The following is a 17,051-nucleotide window of genomic DNA, read 5'->3' on the forward strand; positions in this document are numbered from 1 at the left end:
ATCACTTAAACGCCAAGCACCCTCAATTGAAGACTATACAAGAATGAGCTATTGATCAATGTCGAGTCTAAATTCAGAAGAATTACTTTTACATGCAACCATACTAAGGAATGCACCAAGATAGAGCGTGCTTGATTTGAAGACTAGACATGTCACCAAACATTTAAGTGTACAATGCAGATGGACAATATATATGAAGTGTTCAGGCAATATGTTTCAGCGTTCACTTTTTTGCAAATTCAATGTTCCTGCAAATGATGTAAGAACTAAGAATTAGACATTCTCGCTATCAGTTTTGCTTATGTAATATCATTTGTTTGGCTTACATTTCGTTCCTTAGAGTTTTTAAGAACGTATTCTTCTTGCAATTGTTTCTAAACCTAACCTGCTGCGTTTTTGCTTTTATTAAAAAAAAATAATTCTATAAATTTTAATTCCTGTATTCAGTTGGTTTTGTTGGGATAATGTTCTTTCCCCTAATTTGTGCGCGCTTTTAAAATTTCTATAATCATGTTAAAGTATATTGAAATATTTTATCATTGTTGTTGTACTTTGTTAGTTTCGCAAAGCACAACGCGCGTGACAATTTGCTGGTAAGTAAGAAATGGAATCTCCTAACCTCTCTCGCCTTCCAAATTTGATTAGGAATGTGGCACTTAGTAAACTTCAAGATTATATTGCATTTTCTAGCCAATTGCTTTCAAAAGTCTTTCAGCATAGAGAAGCATACTCCTACAGTCCAACACAACGTTTAGCACATTTACTTGGATATATTTTTTATACTAAACGACATGAAATGGCCAAGAAACAGCTAGTCTTTAGAGTACTTGAGCACCATCTCAAAGAAATCTCAGTTAACAGATTGCAAAGCATAGCGAGTATGGTCCGGAATACACATCTGTTTGTGGCAAACCCGCAGAAGCTGGAAGTTTAATGATCACTATTTGTAAGGCTTGAGTGAAAATTTCTAAACATATGCTCTTACTTTAAAACATGAAATGCACCAGTTTCTCGGCAGAGACTAGTAGACCACAATAATCCTGACCAGGCTCTTGAGGTTCGACAACTGCAAAATCATTGCGTTTCCTCCAACTACTCGATTCCCAGTAAACAACTAACACACAAACTTTTTAAATCATTTTAAAAAAGTATCCTGAATCCTATCCATATACTCACATGACGTGACCTGTTCTCACAACTTTGACAGACCTTAAAAGAAAAGTATCAAGACTCGAGATCAAGCATTATAGGTCATGCAGAAACAAAATTCCAACACTTGACGAGGCTCGTGGATGTTTCAACAATTCTCTGCCAATTCTCATCATTCCTTGCTTATCTATGGATATCCACTGATCTGATTTTGACACCGTGATAATCATTCTCTCCAAAACTATTGCGTTCTCCAGAAAAAATTTAACCAACTTAACTTCAATCTGAGATCCTCGAAACCCTTGCATTTCAACTAACTTGAGGTGTGACAGCTTGCACAGGGACCACGCCTCCTCTACTAACTTTTTTTTATCAACTTGGTTGTCCTCCTCTAGATTATCCTCCACTTGGTCGGTGTCCTTGCAGTCTTCGTACTTCCCATTTACATTATAACCAGCATCATTATCATTGTCATCATCCTCATCTTTATCCTCATCCTCATCGCCATCATCATCACCATCGTAGCTTTCCTCATCCTCATCTTTATACTCATCGGCGCCGTCATCATCATCATCACCATCATTGTTGTCCTCATCTTCATCAACGTGGTCATCATTATGATCTTCTCCATTATTCTCCTAAAATGAATGCCAAAATAGTTAAAACATGAACAGAATATAATCGAGTTTATCTAGTAGTCATCATCATCTTCTTCACCATTATTCTCCTAAAATAAATGCCAAGATAGTTAAAACATGAACAGTGCTAACTAGTAGGGTATACTTCCCCTTGATATCATCATCGTCTTCCGTATACTTCCCCTTGACAATGATCATTAGATAAAAGTTAAAAGGACGGGGATTTACTAGTAAGCCACTGAATTTAGTATCAAAAATTGAGCGCTTACCAAGATAACATATTCAATTTGAGGAGAATGCCTGAGTAAATTTTTGATCAACATAATATCATTGTCACTGAACAGAGTTCCAATCTTCAGCCACTTAAGGTTAGAAAATGGAGTCTGGATGCAACTGAATGAAGATGGATCGTTTTCCAGTTCCACATAGATTGGCTAAGACACGATTGAAACAAAATACAGTAAGACTAAACGATACATAATACAATAGATTTTCAACTCGTCGAATGAAAACAAGAAAAGTTGTACAAGTATTTACCTGAAGTAACAAAGACAGTGTCAGAGATTGTGCATTCCTCACAGTGTCAAAGTTCGCATCAGAAATAAATTTTAGCTCACAAGTGAACCTAATGGATGGATTCCCAATTCTGATCATTTCGATGGATACAAGCTTTGGGGTAGAAATCACAATTGAAGCAAGAACTACGTCACTTATTCTCAAATTCTTAAGTTGAGAAGCAGATATGGTTAAGGTATAACAGTTAATAAAATCACATTCTTCTAGAATTAATGTCCCCAAGCAAGGGCAAGCTGAAAAAAAGGCCACGTGTAGATGACCATTCAAAATCACAACTGAGCTAAGATGTAGAGTTGTGAGAACAGGTAAAGAAATCAAAGTTGGAAGTTTTAGGTCTTCGTTACGCAGTTTGAATTCTCTCAAGGATTCACAAGTGAATATCTGAGGAGTCCAAGCAATAGATGGTGGTTATATGAAGAACTTGAACATTATGTCTTAACGCATAAATGATCCACGAATTCAACCTATGCGAATCACCAGACCTAGGTTTGTATCCTAGGGAAAGAGAAAGTTTTTGTATATCCAAGCCATCTCGTCGAAATAGTACTGACTCGACAAATTTAAAGAAATCGCGTTCTTCCTTGGATAGATATAAGTCGTGATCGAAATGGAAGGAGGGGGCAGTAGACCAAACGTTTCTCCACCCTTTGGATAAAACACATGTTCGAACCATTTCTTCAACTGGAAGGAACGATACAATATGATTGATTAGAGGTAGTGGCAAACCAATGAATCTGTCCACTCCTACACTAACGTTCTGGTCATCAAATTGACTTTGCAACATTGTCATGAAACACACAAATTTTATTTAAGATGAAGTTGGGAACAAAGTGATTCCCTTAGTACGCGCAATCGTAGGTTCAGACCTGTCAACACATTTAGGCATGAATTACTTTAATAACTCAAAATAATAATAATAATAAATAGAGCTGGGATATTTATTTTTAATAGAACTTACAGCAGGAAATCGGTGGAAAAGTAAATAGAGAGCTTACCTTGATCGTTGATTCTCGTGTTTGAGAAATAAAAAAAAGAAAACGCAACCCATTTTCCACGGGCCGATGTCCAGGTTCAGTTGTCCACTCGTGTTTTGGACAGATTGTTCTATGCTAGAAATATATTAGGGAATTCACTTGGAACATTTTTAGTAGAGAAACCCAAAAAACACTAAATTTTTGAATCAAATCAAACACCAAATTTAAAAAACACCAACCAACTTAAGGAACAACATCAAATATTGGATATCAAATGGCGCGGTTTTAGATAAATTGTGCCATATAGCCTACGCGGCTTTTCAAAAACTGCACGATGTTTTTCAAATGAACAACCACGCCACTGAAGCCCAAGCCCACGCGGTTTTTCAAAAACTGCACGATGTTTTTTTTTTTTTTTTTTTCAAATCTCTTGTGCGGTTTTCACAAAATCGCGTGATTGAAGTCTACATTCTAGCCCAAGCCCATGTAGTGTTAAAAAACCGAAAAAACGCATGATAAATTTGATACAGCACCAAAGTTGGAATCAACATGTGACTCTCCTTAAAATGAAAAAACACCAAATTCTTGGGAATTTGGTCAAGAATTTGGTGTTTGATGTTAGGAAAGTATCTCTCCTAAAAATGCTCTTAGGGAATAGGGGTAAATAGGAAACCATGAAAAGAAATTTAGTGATTTTGCTAAACAACCTATAATTTTCTCTTTATTTCCATCCCCTCTTTCGATCTCCTCCCGTCTTTTCGTACTAGATTTGTTAAGACCTACAAAAGGATTCCGAATCTGAGCTTGTTACTATAGGAATGACTTCAAAACAAGTTTACGTAATGGTCTATTAACACTTAATTGTCGATATAGTGTCTTTTGTTCCTCCTTTATAGTGTCTTTGTGTTACTCCTTTCAATGATCTAACTCTTAAGAAGCTTGTAAGATTTAACCTTTTGCAATAATATCAGGTGGGGTATACCTTAACCCAAGCTTACTTGGTTTTTTACACACTTAACTTTAGTACAGTACTTCACCCCAAAAGTCCAATACTGCCAAACTGAATAAGAGTATATTTAACTACATACCCTCTTCTCCGCACATATATTTTTTTTTTAATTTACAAAAAAAACAAAAAACTTAGTAGTATCCTTCAATCGTATATATTGATGTGGAGGATCTATCAATTCAGACCAGTAAGCGCATATTACTAATATGAAATAGTTACAATAGCCAAGAATTCAGAACAAGTTTAAGAAAATGACAATAAACACAACTCTAATACTGATCTGACACCAAACACAAACAGTTCCACTTGAATCCTTGAAATTGCATACACAGTTCACCGTTTGATTCGCCTGACTGTAAAATCTGGACTAACTTAGAAAACAGAAAAGTGTAGAGTTAAAGAAGGCCAAGATCATCAGATGCGCCAATACATTATTCCTGCAGTCAATGACGCTCGTGGTTGTGTCAAAAGTTTTCTACCAACTTTCATCATTTCTTGTTCATCGCCGAAGTTGCGAAGGAAGATAATCATTTTCTCCAAAACTATTGCGTTCTCCAGAAATAAGTTGACCAGTTCCATTTCATTCTCAGATCCTCGGAAGCCCTCGATTTCAACTAACTTAAGGTGGGAAAGCTTGTACTTGTACCCCTCCTTCACTTCATATTGCTCAACTTGGGCGATGTTCTTCAAACCATCAAACTTCCCCTTGACAATGACCATTAAAGAGAAAATTAAGACATCAAAAAATCAAGTTTAACGGGTATTTCATAATAAGTGCTTACCGCATCGTTCACTAAGAAGACAGATTCAATTTCAGTAGAGTGCATGAGTATATGGTTGATCAATATGACTTCATCCTTGCTGAACAGAGTTCCAATCTTCAGCCACTTAAGATTAGAAAATGGCGTCTCGCTGCACTTTTGTGTAGCTAAATCCTTTTGCAGTTCCACAGCTATCGACTAAGACACAATGAGACAAACTTCTAAGAGTTTACAAAACATAATACAACCATTTTTTAATTTGTCGAAAGTTAACAAAGAAAAGCGGGTAGGAGTATTTACCTGAACGAACAGAGTAGACACTGTCAGATATCGTACATTCTTGACTATGCTAATTAGTTGAGTAGTTGATACAGAAGAATCAACTTTGAGGTCAATGTTTGCATCAGATAGCAACTTTAAGTTTCCGTTGAATATAATATTTACTGGAACTGAATTTGTTATATTGAGTTTGAGGGAGATGAGGTTCAGAGCAGAAACCACAATTGAGGAAGGAAAGTTACCCTTCAGATTCAAATTCTTAAGTTGAGAAGCTGATATTGTTAAAATACCAGACGTAATGTTGCAGTTTACTAGAACAAGTGTCTCCAAGGATGGACTGGCTGAAAAGAGGGCCTCATCAAGTTGGCCATCCTTCAAAGAAACTGAAATTAGATGCACAACTTTAAGAGAAGGTAACCAGATCCTAAGTGGCAAGCTTAGGCTGTTGTTAAACAGTTTGAACTCTCTCAACGACTCACAAGTGAATAAATGAGGAGTTAATTGGATATTTCTCCCGCAACCATTTTCAATATCAAGAACTTGAACATTATGTCTTACTGCATATGTTATCCACTCTTTGATCCTACTTACATCTACATTATCAAACGAGCCTACTATGGAAAGAGAAACATTTTGCATATCTGAACCATCTCGTAGAAATAGTACAGAATCGACAAACTTAATGAATGTTTTCATGTATCGGAAGAGTCTTGAATTGAAATGAAAGGAGGGGACAGAAGACCAGATGTTTATCCACCCTTTAGATAGAACGCATGTTCGAACCACTTCTTTGGTTGGAAGAAACGATAGGATGTGATAGATTATAGGCATGGGTAATGCAGAGATCCTATTCATTTCTAGGCTCGAATTCTCTCCAAAGGTTGAACCAGTCTGCTCAACAATACTACCCGTCTGCCCAAGTGAAGGTGCAGTGGACTGGAACAACCCAGCTGATTGTGTGTTAGAATTCATGCCATCGAATGGGGATGGAGCCAAACCCGAATTAAATAGCTTAAGGTGGCAGATTACTTCTTCCCAATGAAGGGAAGGATGTCGGATAAAAATAGATGGTGTGGATTGTGTAGGAGGCTGACTAAAAGCAGGAAGCTGAACAGCAGGATTGGAGCCACCTATAAATGAATTTGAACAAGTAAAAACACTTGAGAATAGTACTTGTGTGAATCCTTCAATAATTACTAGCAGAGACAAAATTTGAGTAAAAGTGTAAAACTGATGCCGGCAATGGCGTGTGCACTAACTAAAGTCACTAAATTTATTGGAAAATTTAAGCTGAAAAATTCAAGTATTGCACGGGAAAGGGACTCACCAAACAGAGAAGTCTGAACTCCAAAGTGAGATGGAGTCGTTCCTAAAGGACTGCTACTTTGGCCAAAGGCAGTAGTGAAAGTAAAACCAGAGGATGGAGAACTTGAAGCTCCAAATGCAGTATTTGTAGAACCGAATGGACTAGAAGAAGATCCAAATCCAGTACAGGTAGCACCTGTTGAAGATCCGAATTCGCCAAGGACAGAGCTTGTTGAAGATCCGAATCCAGGGACAAAGGCTCCAGAGGCAAAACTATTTTGGAAATTTGTCATTGAAACTATTTTTTTTTTTATTCCTCTATATTTCTCAAATGGAAGTGGGAACGCAGTAATTCCAAGTAAGTTACCCTAGAATCTGCAACCGTAGACGTCCATAGGCGGTGTAGGAGAATTAGACCTATGAACACATTTCGAGCATGAAATTATTACCTTAGCAATAATTTTAAAAAACAAATTCTCTGATCAATTAACACAGAGTTACATTCTTTAAAACCAACACTAAAGAGCTCTTATCCTCATGATTTAGCAAATACAGTAAAACCCTAAGTAATAAACTCACCAAACCAAAATCAAAAGTCCTGGATATTTCATGCAAGATGACTTAAAAACAGGATTGCTTACAATAGAGATAACCACTTTTTAAAAACAGGATTGCTTACAATAGAGATAACCACTTTTTAAAAACATTAAACATGAAAGGTTTGAATAAAACTTACAGGGATTACCACATCTTTCGCAAGTTTACAACCAGAGCTCAAATTCATCATTGCATCCTAAAACTAGGGGCTAGGTGACTCACTGAGTTAGGGATGAAGCTAAGGGAGAAGGGGAGATGAATAAAGAAGAAATTGGAGAAAGAGTGAAGCGCTAATGTGGAGTTCATATTATTGACACTTTATTCATAAGAGACTAAAAAAAAAGTGGAGTCCGAATTTGTGTACAGCACAATTCTATTGGTTAACAGTTTTTAGGATCAGTTTAACAGTTTTTTTGGGCAGTAGGCACACTTTTTTTGGGCAGCCACTCCACCAATAAGAATCTGAGTTCTTGTGGACAGCAAACAGTTGGTTGTCCACAAATTTATTCTGAAAAAAGTGGGTTTTGTAAAGTAATCAAGTGAGTGTATGCAAAGGTTTTTGAGTTGGTTTTTTTTTTGAGAGGGCCTAAAATGAGTCTTGGCTGCTGTCTGTTGGTGCCTCCCCCTCCTAAATAGTTTCTCTTTTCTCTCTGTCTTCATCTTCCTCCTCCTCTCATCCCCAGCTCTTCTCTTCATCTCCCTCCTTCCTCCTCCTCTCATCTTTTATGCTTATTTCCCCACTGCTATGCAGTAATTCTAGTATGGTAGGTTTGCACATAAAATTCCTAAACCAACCCTTAGATCTTGTACACATTTTGCATTCGAACCTAAGAACGACACTATGCATCTTCCACAATAACTAACGTTATTAGTAGCTGTTTAGTTCTACCTTACAAATATGATAAGGGAAGAGAAGGGGTTAGGAAATGGTAAAGACCGAGTTTGTTGTTGAGCGAAATGCCTACGTATTTATCTCTCACTTCTGGGGGAGAGTAAAATTAGGTCTGACGTAGTTCATGTAGGGAGTATTTATAGCTGGTGATGAACGTGGAGATCTATCCAACACGTGAACAAATAAACACAATGTATGGTTGAGATTGTGAAGGAGTGTTGGAATGGTGTTGGTAGAAATTCTGTAATAATGGGGAGTGGTTACAGTGGTTCATGATTTGCCGTAATAGAATGTGTAAGTATGACTTTGGCAATGATTGCTTCTAGAAGATAGGCTGTGTCATGAGATAGAACGATCTGTGTGAGGATGTGCGAGTTGATCTGTTCTGGAGCGATCTCGTAGCTCGAATGTGTGAACTAATGATGTAGGTCGCTTTGAAGGCAGTTCGGGAACGAGGTCATAGATCGGTGTGGTATTTCCGCTATGTTGGACACGTGCTTGATATTCCTGAATTAGAATATCACTTCCCTCACAGTAGCTCCATTCCATACTGTACTGAGAAAATCATTACAACTGTAGATTGAGTCTCAAATTACAGCAGATGCATGGGGATATTTTGGTGTCTCTTACTGTTAAACCCAATAAAATCTGTTGAAGGTCGTGTACTAATTGCTCAAATGGATGAAGTTGCAATAGTCTGCAACTCTGTATACGTACGGAATGCCTCGCATCTCACCTTGTAAAATGCAAGGTCATAATCAACGTGGAAGCAACTCAAATATTTTCTTTGGGCTATCTCATAGTCAAGATTTTCAACATTGTTTTCACACAACTGAGAGATGATTTTTGTATTTTATTTTATATCTTGTTTACTTATATACTTGAATCATCTTGTAGAAGCAACAGATTACAGAGTGAAGACAACACAAATTGGCAAGAGAAGAATACTTTTACAGTCCTACATGGCATTTAACGAGCACGTTTACATGGATATATATATTTTTTCTACTACAAAGCACAAATGGCCAAGAGAAATAAACTAGTGTCTAGTACTTAATCACTGTCTTAAAGAAAGCCATTGCAGAGTCCGCAGTATACATCTGTTTGAGGAAACCGCGTAAGTAAATGATAACTACTTGAAAGGCTTGAGATGAAATATATAAACATATTTTTCATATCATCATAAAATGCATGAGTTTCTTGAAAATCAGTTTACACGTACACAATAGACTATGTAATACTGACCGGACTCCGGAATCTTCAAAAACGCAAAATCATTAGGTTACCAACAACTACTTGATTCACAGGAAACAACCAACACAAACTCCGAATATCAACCATGAAAACTTATCTTGACTCCCATCCAAATAACTACTATACTTAATAAGTTAATATTACCTGTTCTCACAATTAATATGAAATAGTTACAATAGCTATGAATTCAGAACAAGTTTAAGAAAATGACAATAAACACAACTCTAATACGGATATGACACCAAACACAAACAGTTCTACTTGAATCCTTGAAACTGCATACACAGTTCAACGTTTGATTCACCTGACTATCAAATCTGGACTAACTTATAAAACAGAAAAGTGTAGAGTTAAAGAAGGCCAAGATCATCAGATGCGCCAATACATTATTCCTGCAGTCAATGACGCTCGTGGTTGTATCAAAAGTTTTCTACCAACTTTCATCAATTCTTGCTCATCTATTGAACTGCATGCCCCAGATTTGTATCCAAATTAAATCTGAGCATTTGCAGTTCACCACTTCATATGACAGGTTAATGTTATTACAGCTATTGCAGATTTGCACAAACAATATTTCAACATTATTTTTTTGATGGTGGTATTTCAACATTCAGTGATGCTCGAGGATACACAATTGGTTTCTGCATAATGTTACCATTTTGTGGTTATACAACATTCTCCAGGAAAAAATCAGCCGCTTTCACTTCGTTTTGAGATCCCCAGAAGTTGTGTATTTCAACTAATTTGAGGCGAGACAGCTTGTACTTGAACTATTCATTCTGTACTTCATGCTTCAATCGGATGGTGTCTGTATTGCCTTAAGCTGCTGCGAAATGACAAAAATGAAAAACCGAAGCGTTTTCAAATTTCAATCGTAAGGGGAGACTCACATAATGAAGGTAAGTCATATACTACGAAGTCGACTAATGCAAAAGCATTATGACTTAAAGCTACTCCAGTAATTAATGGTACGTTGTGAATTCGTTGAGGGAACATAATATCCTCAATGCCCTCCTAAGAGGCCTATTGTGCCTTGATCAAATTCTGTTTGCGAATTGCTCTTTTGAAAATTATTTCATTCTGATCCTATGATGTGGAGGGAAAGCTCAACTTCAAGATGTTTATTACCAACAATAAGCGTGCACAGATCCTTTCGACATCAAGCCCGAACGCAATTATATAGATTGACAAAAACAAAATCTTCTTCAAAATGCGTTACGAACAGTATCAAAATAAAAGTGCATCTCCATTTCGGTAAAAGAGGACTAGTACAATGTACATTGCTCAGTAATTACGACATTTACATACATGAACATACTTTACACGGACACAACTTAATAATTACTTAGAATACAGTAGTTACAACTTAAACATAAAGTACTAATCACAGACACATAATTTGATCCATATTCTCAAGGTTTCTTACTAGGCAGTTGGGTAGGATGCCATCATGGCAATACCGCAGATACCCCCTTCAGTGCCAATATCACGTTGCATTCTTATGTATCCATTCTCACCCCATGAAGTCCCCCAAGAGTTCTTCACCAACCAGTATTTGGTACCATCGCTAGCTGTTCCATAACCAACTGCGGTGACACCATGGTCCAATTGGGTGCCACAATCTCCTGTGAATACACCACTTGAGTAGAACTGGAAGGCTGATCCACTGGCATCAATAGCCACGGCAATAGGTTGGTTTGCGACTGCCTTTAACAGAGCTTTCTCGTCATTGGCTGGCACATCTTCATGGCCAGTGATATTCGCTGCATGGGAGGCTTCTTTTTTCTTATCGCAAGCTCCATCAATAGCTTTGTATGGGTAGGTACCTTCAGTAGCGAGACCATGATTTTGTACAATGAAATCAAAGGCATCATCCATGAGACCACCTTCACATCCTTGATCCTCACCGTTTACGTCGCAATCGACTAGCTCTTGCTCAGACAAAGATATCAATTTACCTGTTGAGAGTTGGGTTATACCTTCCATAGAAGCTACAGTAGAGAATGCCCAACAACTTCCTGTATTTTTGAGTATTTTGACATCAAAAATTGTTAGCAAACAGCTAGAAGGTGATGTCTATTTAATAATATAAGTATGCCAAAAAAGTGAAAAAACCAGGAGCAACTAATGGATGTAACAATAGATAGTTTAGTGATGTTTTTATCAGTCTATGTTCACCTACCGCATTGGCCTTGGTCCTTGATAGGTGTGACAGCTCCTTTCTTTCTCCAATCCATGCTAGATGGAACTGCTGTAACATTTTTGTACCTGAACGCTGTCCCAGACTTTCGTTCAGGGGAGTTCTTGTATCCATTTCGAGATGCTATAAATTCTTCATTGGTTTGGTCAGCAAAGCCATTGACACTTAGCACATAAGTTCGATCACCAACCTTGTTAAAAGTATCAATGTACTTTCGGACGTTGGTTTTGAATACCTGAAAGCGCATCTCTTTCTCAACAGAGTCCTTGTATACCAGACCATAATTAGTCATCCATTGCTCATGCCTATCTTCCATAGATAATTCTTGGAGGTTACGTGACATAGCTTGAGTTGTATAGAGAGCCAAAAGCGACCAACGCCAAACTCATGCACCGCCATGTGAGTGAAGAAGCCATGACTACAAGCTATTGGGGTGTAGGGGTGTAGTTTTGAGAGTTGTAGATATGTAGGATTCAAGTTTCCAGTAATTGAGTGAGTATGCACATTCCTAGTCCTTGTTTATATAGACGAATTTTAGTCATGTGTTGTTAACTTTGATACCAAAATGAGACTTTCACAATTGAGTGCCGGGGGAACCACAGATGATTTGAATAGCAAATAGACAATTTAGCACTTAAATATTTGTGCTGAAATATACAAAACTATACATTAGTGATCTATGGACAGCGACATACAATATTCATGTTTTGTCTTATTGAACGAACTTATTGGGTAGATATATTAGTAAGGTCTCCTGAGTCCTGATAGCCTGATACTCCTAATTTGTTATTACTACAAGGGTTTTAGATTTCCACTTAAAACCCTCAGAAATTAGCGGTTTACTTAATTTAATTTTTTAGTCTGCGATGGTCTGATTGGTCAATCCCTCAAACATTGCTCTAACGTTTAGATTTACGTTCAACCTAACTTGTAATTTTAGATATTTTAGATTGATTTTTTTTACTATATAAACTATTGTAGTTACTTCTCATTGTTCTCAACTTCTCATTTCATACAACTTAATTCTTTTATTATTATTATTATTTTTTATTGTATTTTATTTGTTTAGTTATAAGGATTTATCCTCTCGAAAAAATTTACCAAAATTATATATTGGATTGTTGTAGTAGTGGGCGTTTTGGGTATTTAATGAAACAAAGAAAGAAAAAAGATACCCTCTCCTAGACTACAGGCAAAGACATCAAATGAGATAACCCTGGCAAACAGTCTAGCCCGTTTCCTTTTCTGATTTGTGGCATTTCTCTATAAACGAAAGAAACCCTCATCTATCTAATCTCAATCATTAAAAAATAAAAAAAGATGAGCCCTAGCGGAGCTGGAAAGAAAGTAGCAGACGTAGCTGCAAAAGCGATATCCGCCGCAAAAGGGGGAAAAATAGATTGGGATGGAATGTACAAACTTGTTGTCTCTGATGAAGCGCGTAAGGAATTTTCCAGTCTTCGTCGTGCTTTTGACGAAGTCAACAACACTCTTCAAACCAAGTTCAGCCAGGTAATTTTATTATTATTTCCTTTTATTTACCGATTTATGTTAAATTGATGGAAAGATCTAAAGGGTTACTTTATTTAATTTCTGATGCTGACAGGAACCGGAGCCGATAGACTGGGAGTATTATAGAAAAGGAATTGGTTCTCGCTTGGTTGATATGTATAAAGAAGCTTATGACAGTATGTTCATTTTTTTTTTTTTTTTTTTTTTGTAAGTGAGAAAATAAGCTATGAAATAAAGGAAAGACTATTTCATGTAATTTAGGATTATGAATTTTATGGAAATGTTGCATTGGGCTCATACTTGGGGTATTGATATGATTTCCATCTTGGGTGGTGTTGCTCCTTCTTAGGTACCCATGGTGTCTCCTACATTATGGGATTATATTGGGATAAGTTCAAAAATGAGCAGTTTTTTTTAGTAGTAGTAGTTGCTTAAAACCTCAACAGGGTGCTCTTCTTTAAAATTCGACAATTCTGTTGTTCTTAGTCTTATTTAAATTTAAGATTTCAATAAGTATAATAGTGAATGTCAATTCTTCAGATTTTAACTCATCTTTGCCTTGAGGTTGATATAAATAAATCGCATTCTGGTTAGTGTACCTATATATAGGATAATGGGTTTGAGACATGATATATGTTTAAATAGCACTCATCTATTAGACTGATAACTTCCGCCCGGCTCCGTTGTATGAGGGGTGTCACATGTATCGGCTAAATAAAATATTGGGAATGCGTAATGCTTCCTTGGCACACATGTACCGGACTACGGTAGGAATCCTTTGGTTAAGTAACCACAACTATTTGATAACATCTTATCTGATATGCTTTCTCAGAATTTGTATGCGAGGGTAAGGGTCAGCTACATGTGGTTTGTTTTCATTTAATTTTTCTGCTTTATAGCGGTTTACACTTCAAAGATTTTCTTGAATGTGTTCATTTTTGCATACCTTTACTATTTGTTCTCCGTGCATCGAGATCCCTAAGTATGTGGACACCGTGACTCCTCAATATAAACCAAAGTTTGAAGCATTAGTGAGAACCCAACTCTTTTCCTTTTTTAGTTTTCGTTGGTGACTATCATCTTGTCAATTCATGATGCAAGGGGGTTTATACTTCTGATTGAATCGGGATATGTATGTTAGATAGAAGCAGATCTCTTTGATAAAATTCAGTGTGTGCAAGCATGTTAACTTTCTTTAGAATCATATTTATTGCATGTAATGATTGAATGCCAGTTTTACGGTTGGTGGAGCTAAAAGAAGCGAAAGCAAACAATCCCCGAAAGAGTCCTGAAAAGATTGGAAAAGGAAATCGAGAAGTTCGAGAATTGAAGGTAAAGGGATTGAATTAGTTTATCCTAAAATTTGAGATGGTTTCATTCTTATATTTCTAATCGGTTCCATCTTCATCTGAGCAGTCGAAGATTAGTACCATGACTGCAGATGAATACTTTGAGAAGCACCCTGAGCTGAAGAAGAAGTTCGATGATGAAATAAGGAATGACTATTGGGGTTATTAATTCTATATTGGCATGAGGCCAAACTCTTCACCAGGTTTTTGGGATTTTAGCCTTTTTGTTTCAACTTGTCCCAAATAAAAATGCCCGAATTGTTTAATCATTGGTGACTTAATTTGAATTTGCTATGTTCTTGGAAACGGAATTCCTGTTGGTTTCCGTATTCTCATGCTTTGTTGACTATGAAATTGAATTTTGAGTTCATGCACTGCAGTTGCTACTTTGTTCACTTTGAAATAATTTTTACTGTTTATATTCAAAATAATTTCAGAGTACCTTTTCTTTTTAATGATTGTAAAGTGATGGTGGATAAGTTTGTTAAGAATTTGGACTTGACTTTGCATAGTTGAATTGTTTGTTGAGACGACCAGTTAAAGAGTGTATTATATTCTGAACAGACACCCCTTGCCAAACTTGCATGATATATCCATGAACTCATAAATCCGAGATTTTAGGTAGTCACTAGCCATTTGGCCCGGCCTATGGCCGGACTTGCTACATAGATAGCTAATGACTCAAATTGAAAAGAGAATGAAAACAACAAAGCATTGAAACATCAAATTTGTCAATATTCAAGGAATAGTAAGTATAAACAAATTGATTCGCCACTATGATTGGCCAACCCATGCATTATTCCCCCTGGAATATATTAACAACACTCATTTGTATGTACCTGTATAAAGCTCAAACGTGACAATGGCAGTCAATCAAAGAACTGGCTCTTGTGAAAAGTTGTACAAGTATTTACCTGAAGGAACAAAGTAGACAGTGTCAGAGATTGTGCATTCCTCACAGTGCTAATTAGTAGGGCAGTTGATTCACTTGATTGATCAAGTTCAATGTCAAAGTTCACATCAGAAATAAATTTTAGCTCACAAGTGAACCTAATGGATGGATTCTCCATTCCGATCATTTCGATGGATACAACCTTTGGGGTAGAAATCACAACTGAAGCAGGAACTACGCTACTTATTCTCAAATTCTTAAGTTGAGAAGCAGATATGGTTAAAGTATAACAGTTAACAAACTCACATTCTTCTAGAATTAATGTCTCCAAGCAAGGACAAGCTGAAAAAAAGGCCACGTGTAGATGACCATTCAAAATCCCAACTGAGCTAAGATGTAGAGTTGTGAGAACAGGTAAAGAAATCAAAGTTGGAAGTTTTAGGTCTTCGTTACGCAGTTTGAATTCTCTCAAGGATTCACAAGTGAATATCTGAGGAGTCCAAGCAATATATGTGTTATCATTACTTATATGAAGAACTTGAACATTATGTGTTAACGCATAAATGATCCACGAATTGACCCTATGCGAATCACCAGACCTGGGTTTGTATCCTAGGGACGTAGACAGTTCGCTCAACAACGAACTCGGTCTTTCCCATATTTAAACCCCTTCTCTTATCTTAACTCATTTGTAAGGGATAACTAAAACACTCCTTTAAAAAGTTAATATTATCTGTTCTCACAATTTAATTGACATGAGAAAACAGAAGTGTTAAGACTCACCATTACAATGTACAAAAAAAAATTCGACACTCGCCAAGTTTCGTGGATGTTTCAAAAGTTTTATACCGATTTTCATCATTTCTTGTTTATATGCGGCAAGGCCCAAAATATCGAATTTGGTGAATATATCGGTGTATCCAAAAGCCGATATATATCAGATATATCGAATATATCTATTTTTTTTGTGACCCGTCCAAACTATCTAAGATATCAGAATTATCGGATATATCGGAAGACATAATAGCAACAGTTATTTATCAAGAAAACCCTAAAAAAATATTGACAAATAATTAACCACAATGTCATAATCTAATGTACTTAAAGCTCAAATTACAAAATAAGATAAATAAGTTACATCAATACATAAACGAGTGACGTGGCTGGTCAACTTCCATACTCGATTCTTGAATCCTAACTGCTTCATAATACCCTACCCAAGTGTATACAGAGTTATACCCATCGTCGAGAAATTGTCGAACATGTCACTCATATTTTTGTGTTGGAAATTCTAACATGATTCCAATTCGATGAGTGTTAGTGTAAGTATACATTGGGCGCAATACAACAAATCTAGGTACAGTTCCAATAGATTCATAACTTGGATAGAGTTGTTCATATGTTGGTTCAGGTTGTGGTGCGCCATAAAGTTGTTGATCAACCCCCATCCAATATCCATATGAAGAACCATATGACGCACTACTCGCAGGGTGACTGATCATGCCACTAGAATAATTGTTATCTCTTGATTGGTTGTATCCCTAATCACTACCATATACCCTCTCATTATTGTCATGGTCGTGTGTTCCTAAACTTATACTCATTGCTTCAAAATTAAAATAAACTGAATCAATATCAACATCATTTCGTATAATGTGTCATCG

General features: G+C 36.6%; 3 protein-coding genes across 3 annotated transcripts; 1 reads left to right on the top strand and 2 right to left on the bottom strand.

Moving 5' to 3' along the window:
• Positions 1 to 958: 958 nt before the first annotated feature.
• On the bottom strand, positions 959 to 7,779 carry LOC147520742 (uncharacterized). The gene is made up of 9 exons (XM_086594327.1): positions 7,428 to 7,779; positions 6,714 to 7,108; positions 5,408 to 6,516; positions 5,129 to 5,305; positions 4,771 to 5,051; positions 3,210 to 3,229; positions 2,325 to 2,767; positions 2,057 to 2,221; positions 959 to 1,787 (listed from the first exon to the last, which is right to left on the bottom strand). Exons 2-9 carry the CDS (start codon positions 6,982 to 6,984, stop codon positions 1,245 to 1,247), a joined length of 3,009 nt encoding a protein of 1,002 aa, XP_086450453.1. The 5' UTR covers positions 6,985 to 7,108; positions 7,428 to 7,779; the 3' UTR covers positions 959 to 1,244.
• A 2,878-nt stretch (positions 7,780 to 10,657) lies between these two features.
• Positions 10,658 to 11,854, bottom strand: LOC147520743 (senescence-specific cysteine protease SAG39-like). Its single transcript, XM_086592251.1, has 2 exons — positions 11,617 to 11,854; positions 10,658 to 11,452 (listed from the first exon to the last, which is right to left on the bottom strand). Exons 1-2 carry the CDS (start codon positions 11,669 to 11,671, stop codon positions 10,860 to 10,862), a joined length of 648 nt encoding a protein of 215 aa, XP_086448377.1. The 5' UTR covers positions 11,672 to 11,854; the 3' UTR covers positions 10,658 to 10,859.
• Positions 11,855 to 12,799: 945 nt separating this feature from the next.
• LOC147520744 (ATP synthase subunit d, mitochondrial-like) lies at positions 12,800 to 14,874 on the top strand. Its single transcript, XM_086592254.1, has 5 exons — positions 12,800 to 13,146; positions 13,241 to 13,322; positions 14,113 to 14,176; positions 14,388 to 14,478; positions 14,563 to 14,874. Exons 1-5 carry the CDS (start codon positions 12,955 to 12,957, stop codon positions 14,662 to 14,664), a joined length of 531 nt encoding a protein of 176 aa, XP_086448380.1. The 5' UTR covers positions 12,800 to 12,954; the 3' UTR covers positions 14,665 to 14,874.
• The last annotated feature ends 2,177 nt before the right edge of the window (positions 14,875 to 17,051 follow it).

This window comes from Coptis chinensis, chromosome 2 (assembly GCF_015680905.1).
Source record: "Coptis chinensis isolate HL-2020 chromosome 2, ASM1568090v1, whole genome shotgun sequence".
Classification (NCBI taxonomy): domain Eukaryota; kingdom Viridiplantae; phylum Streptophyta; class Magnoliopsida; order Ranunculales; family Ranunculaceae; genus Coptis; species Coptis chinensis.

Coding starts and splice junctions, on each gene's coding strand:
- LOC147520742 (XM_086594327.1), bottom strand. CDS start 6,984: ATGACAAATTTCCAAAATAGTTTTGCCTCTGGAGCCTTTGTCCCTGGA. Junction 5,052..5,128: donor TCTTCTTAGTGAACGATGCG/GTAAGCACTTAT, acceptor GTCATTGTCAAG/GGGAAGTTTGATGGTTTGAA. Junction 1,788..2,056: donor AAATTGAATATGTTATCTTG/GTAAGCGCTCAA, acceptor CATTCATTTTAG/GAGAATAATGGAGAAGATCA.
- LOC147520743 (XM_086592251.1), bottom strand. CDS start 11,671: ATGGATTGGAGAAAGAAAGGAGCTGTCACACCTATCAAGGACCAAGGC. Junction 11,453..11,616: donor CAAGGACCAAGGCCAATGCG/GTAGGTGAACAT, acceptor TCAAAAATACAG/GAAGTTGTTGGGCATTCTCT.
- LOC147520744 (XM_086592254.1), top strand. CDS start 12,955: ATGAGCCCTAGCGGAGCTGGAAAGAAAGTAGCAGACGTAGCTGCAAAA. Junction 13,147..13,240: donor TTCAAACCAAGTTCAGCCAG/GTAATTTTATTA, acceptor TGATGCTGACAG/GAACCGGAGCCGATAGACTG. Junction 14,177..14,387: donor AAACCAAAGTTTGAAGCATT/AGTGAGAACCCA, acceptor GCCAGTTTTACG/GTTGGTGGAGCTAAAAGAAG.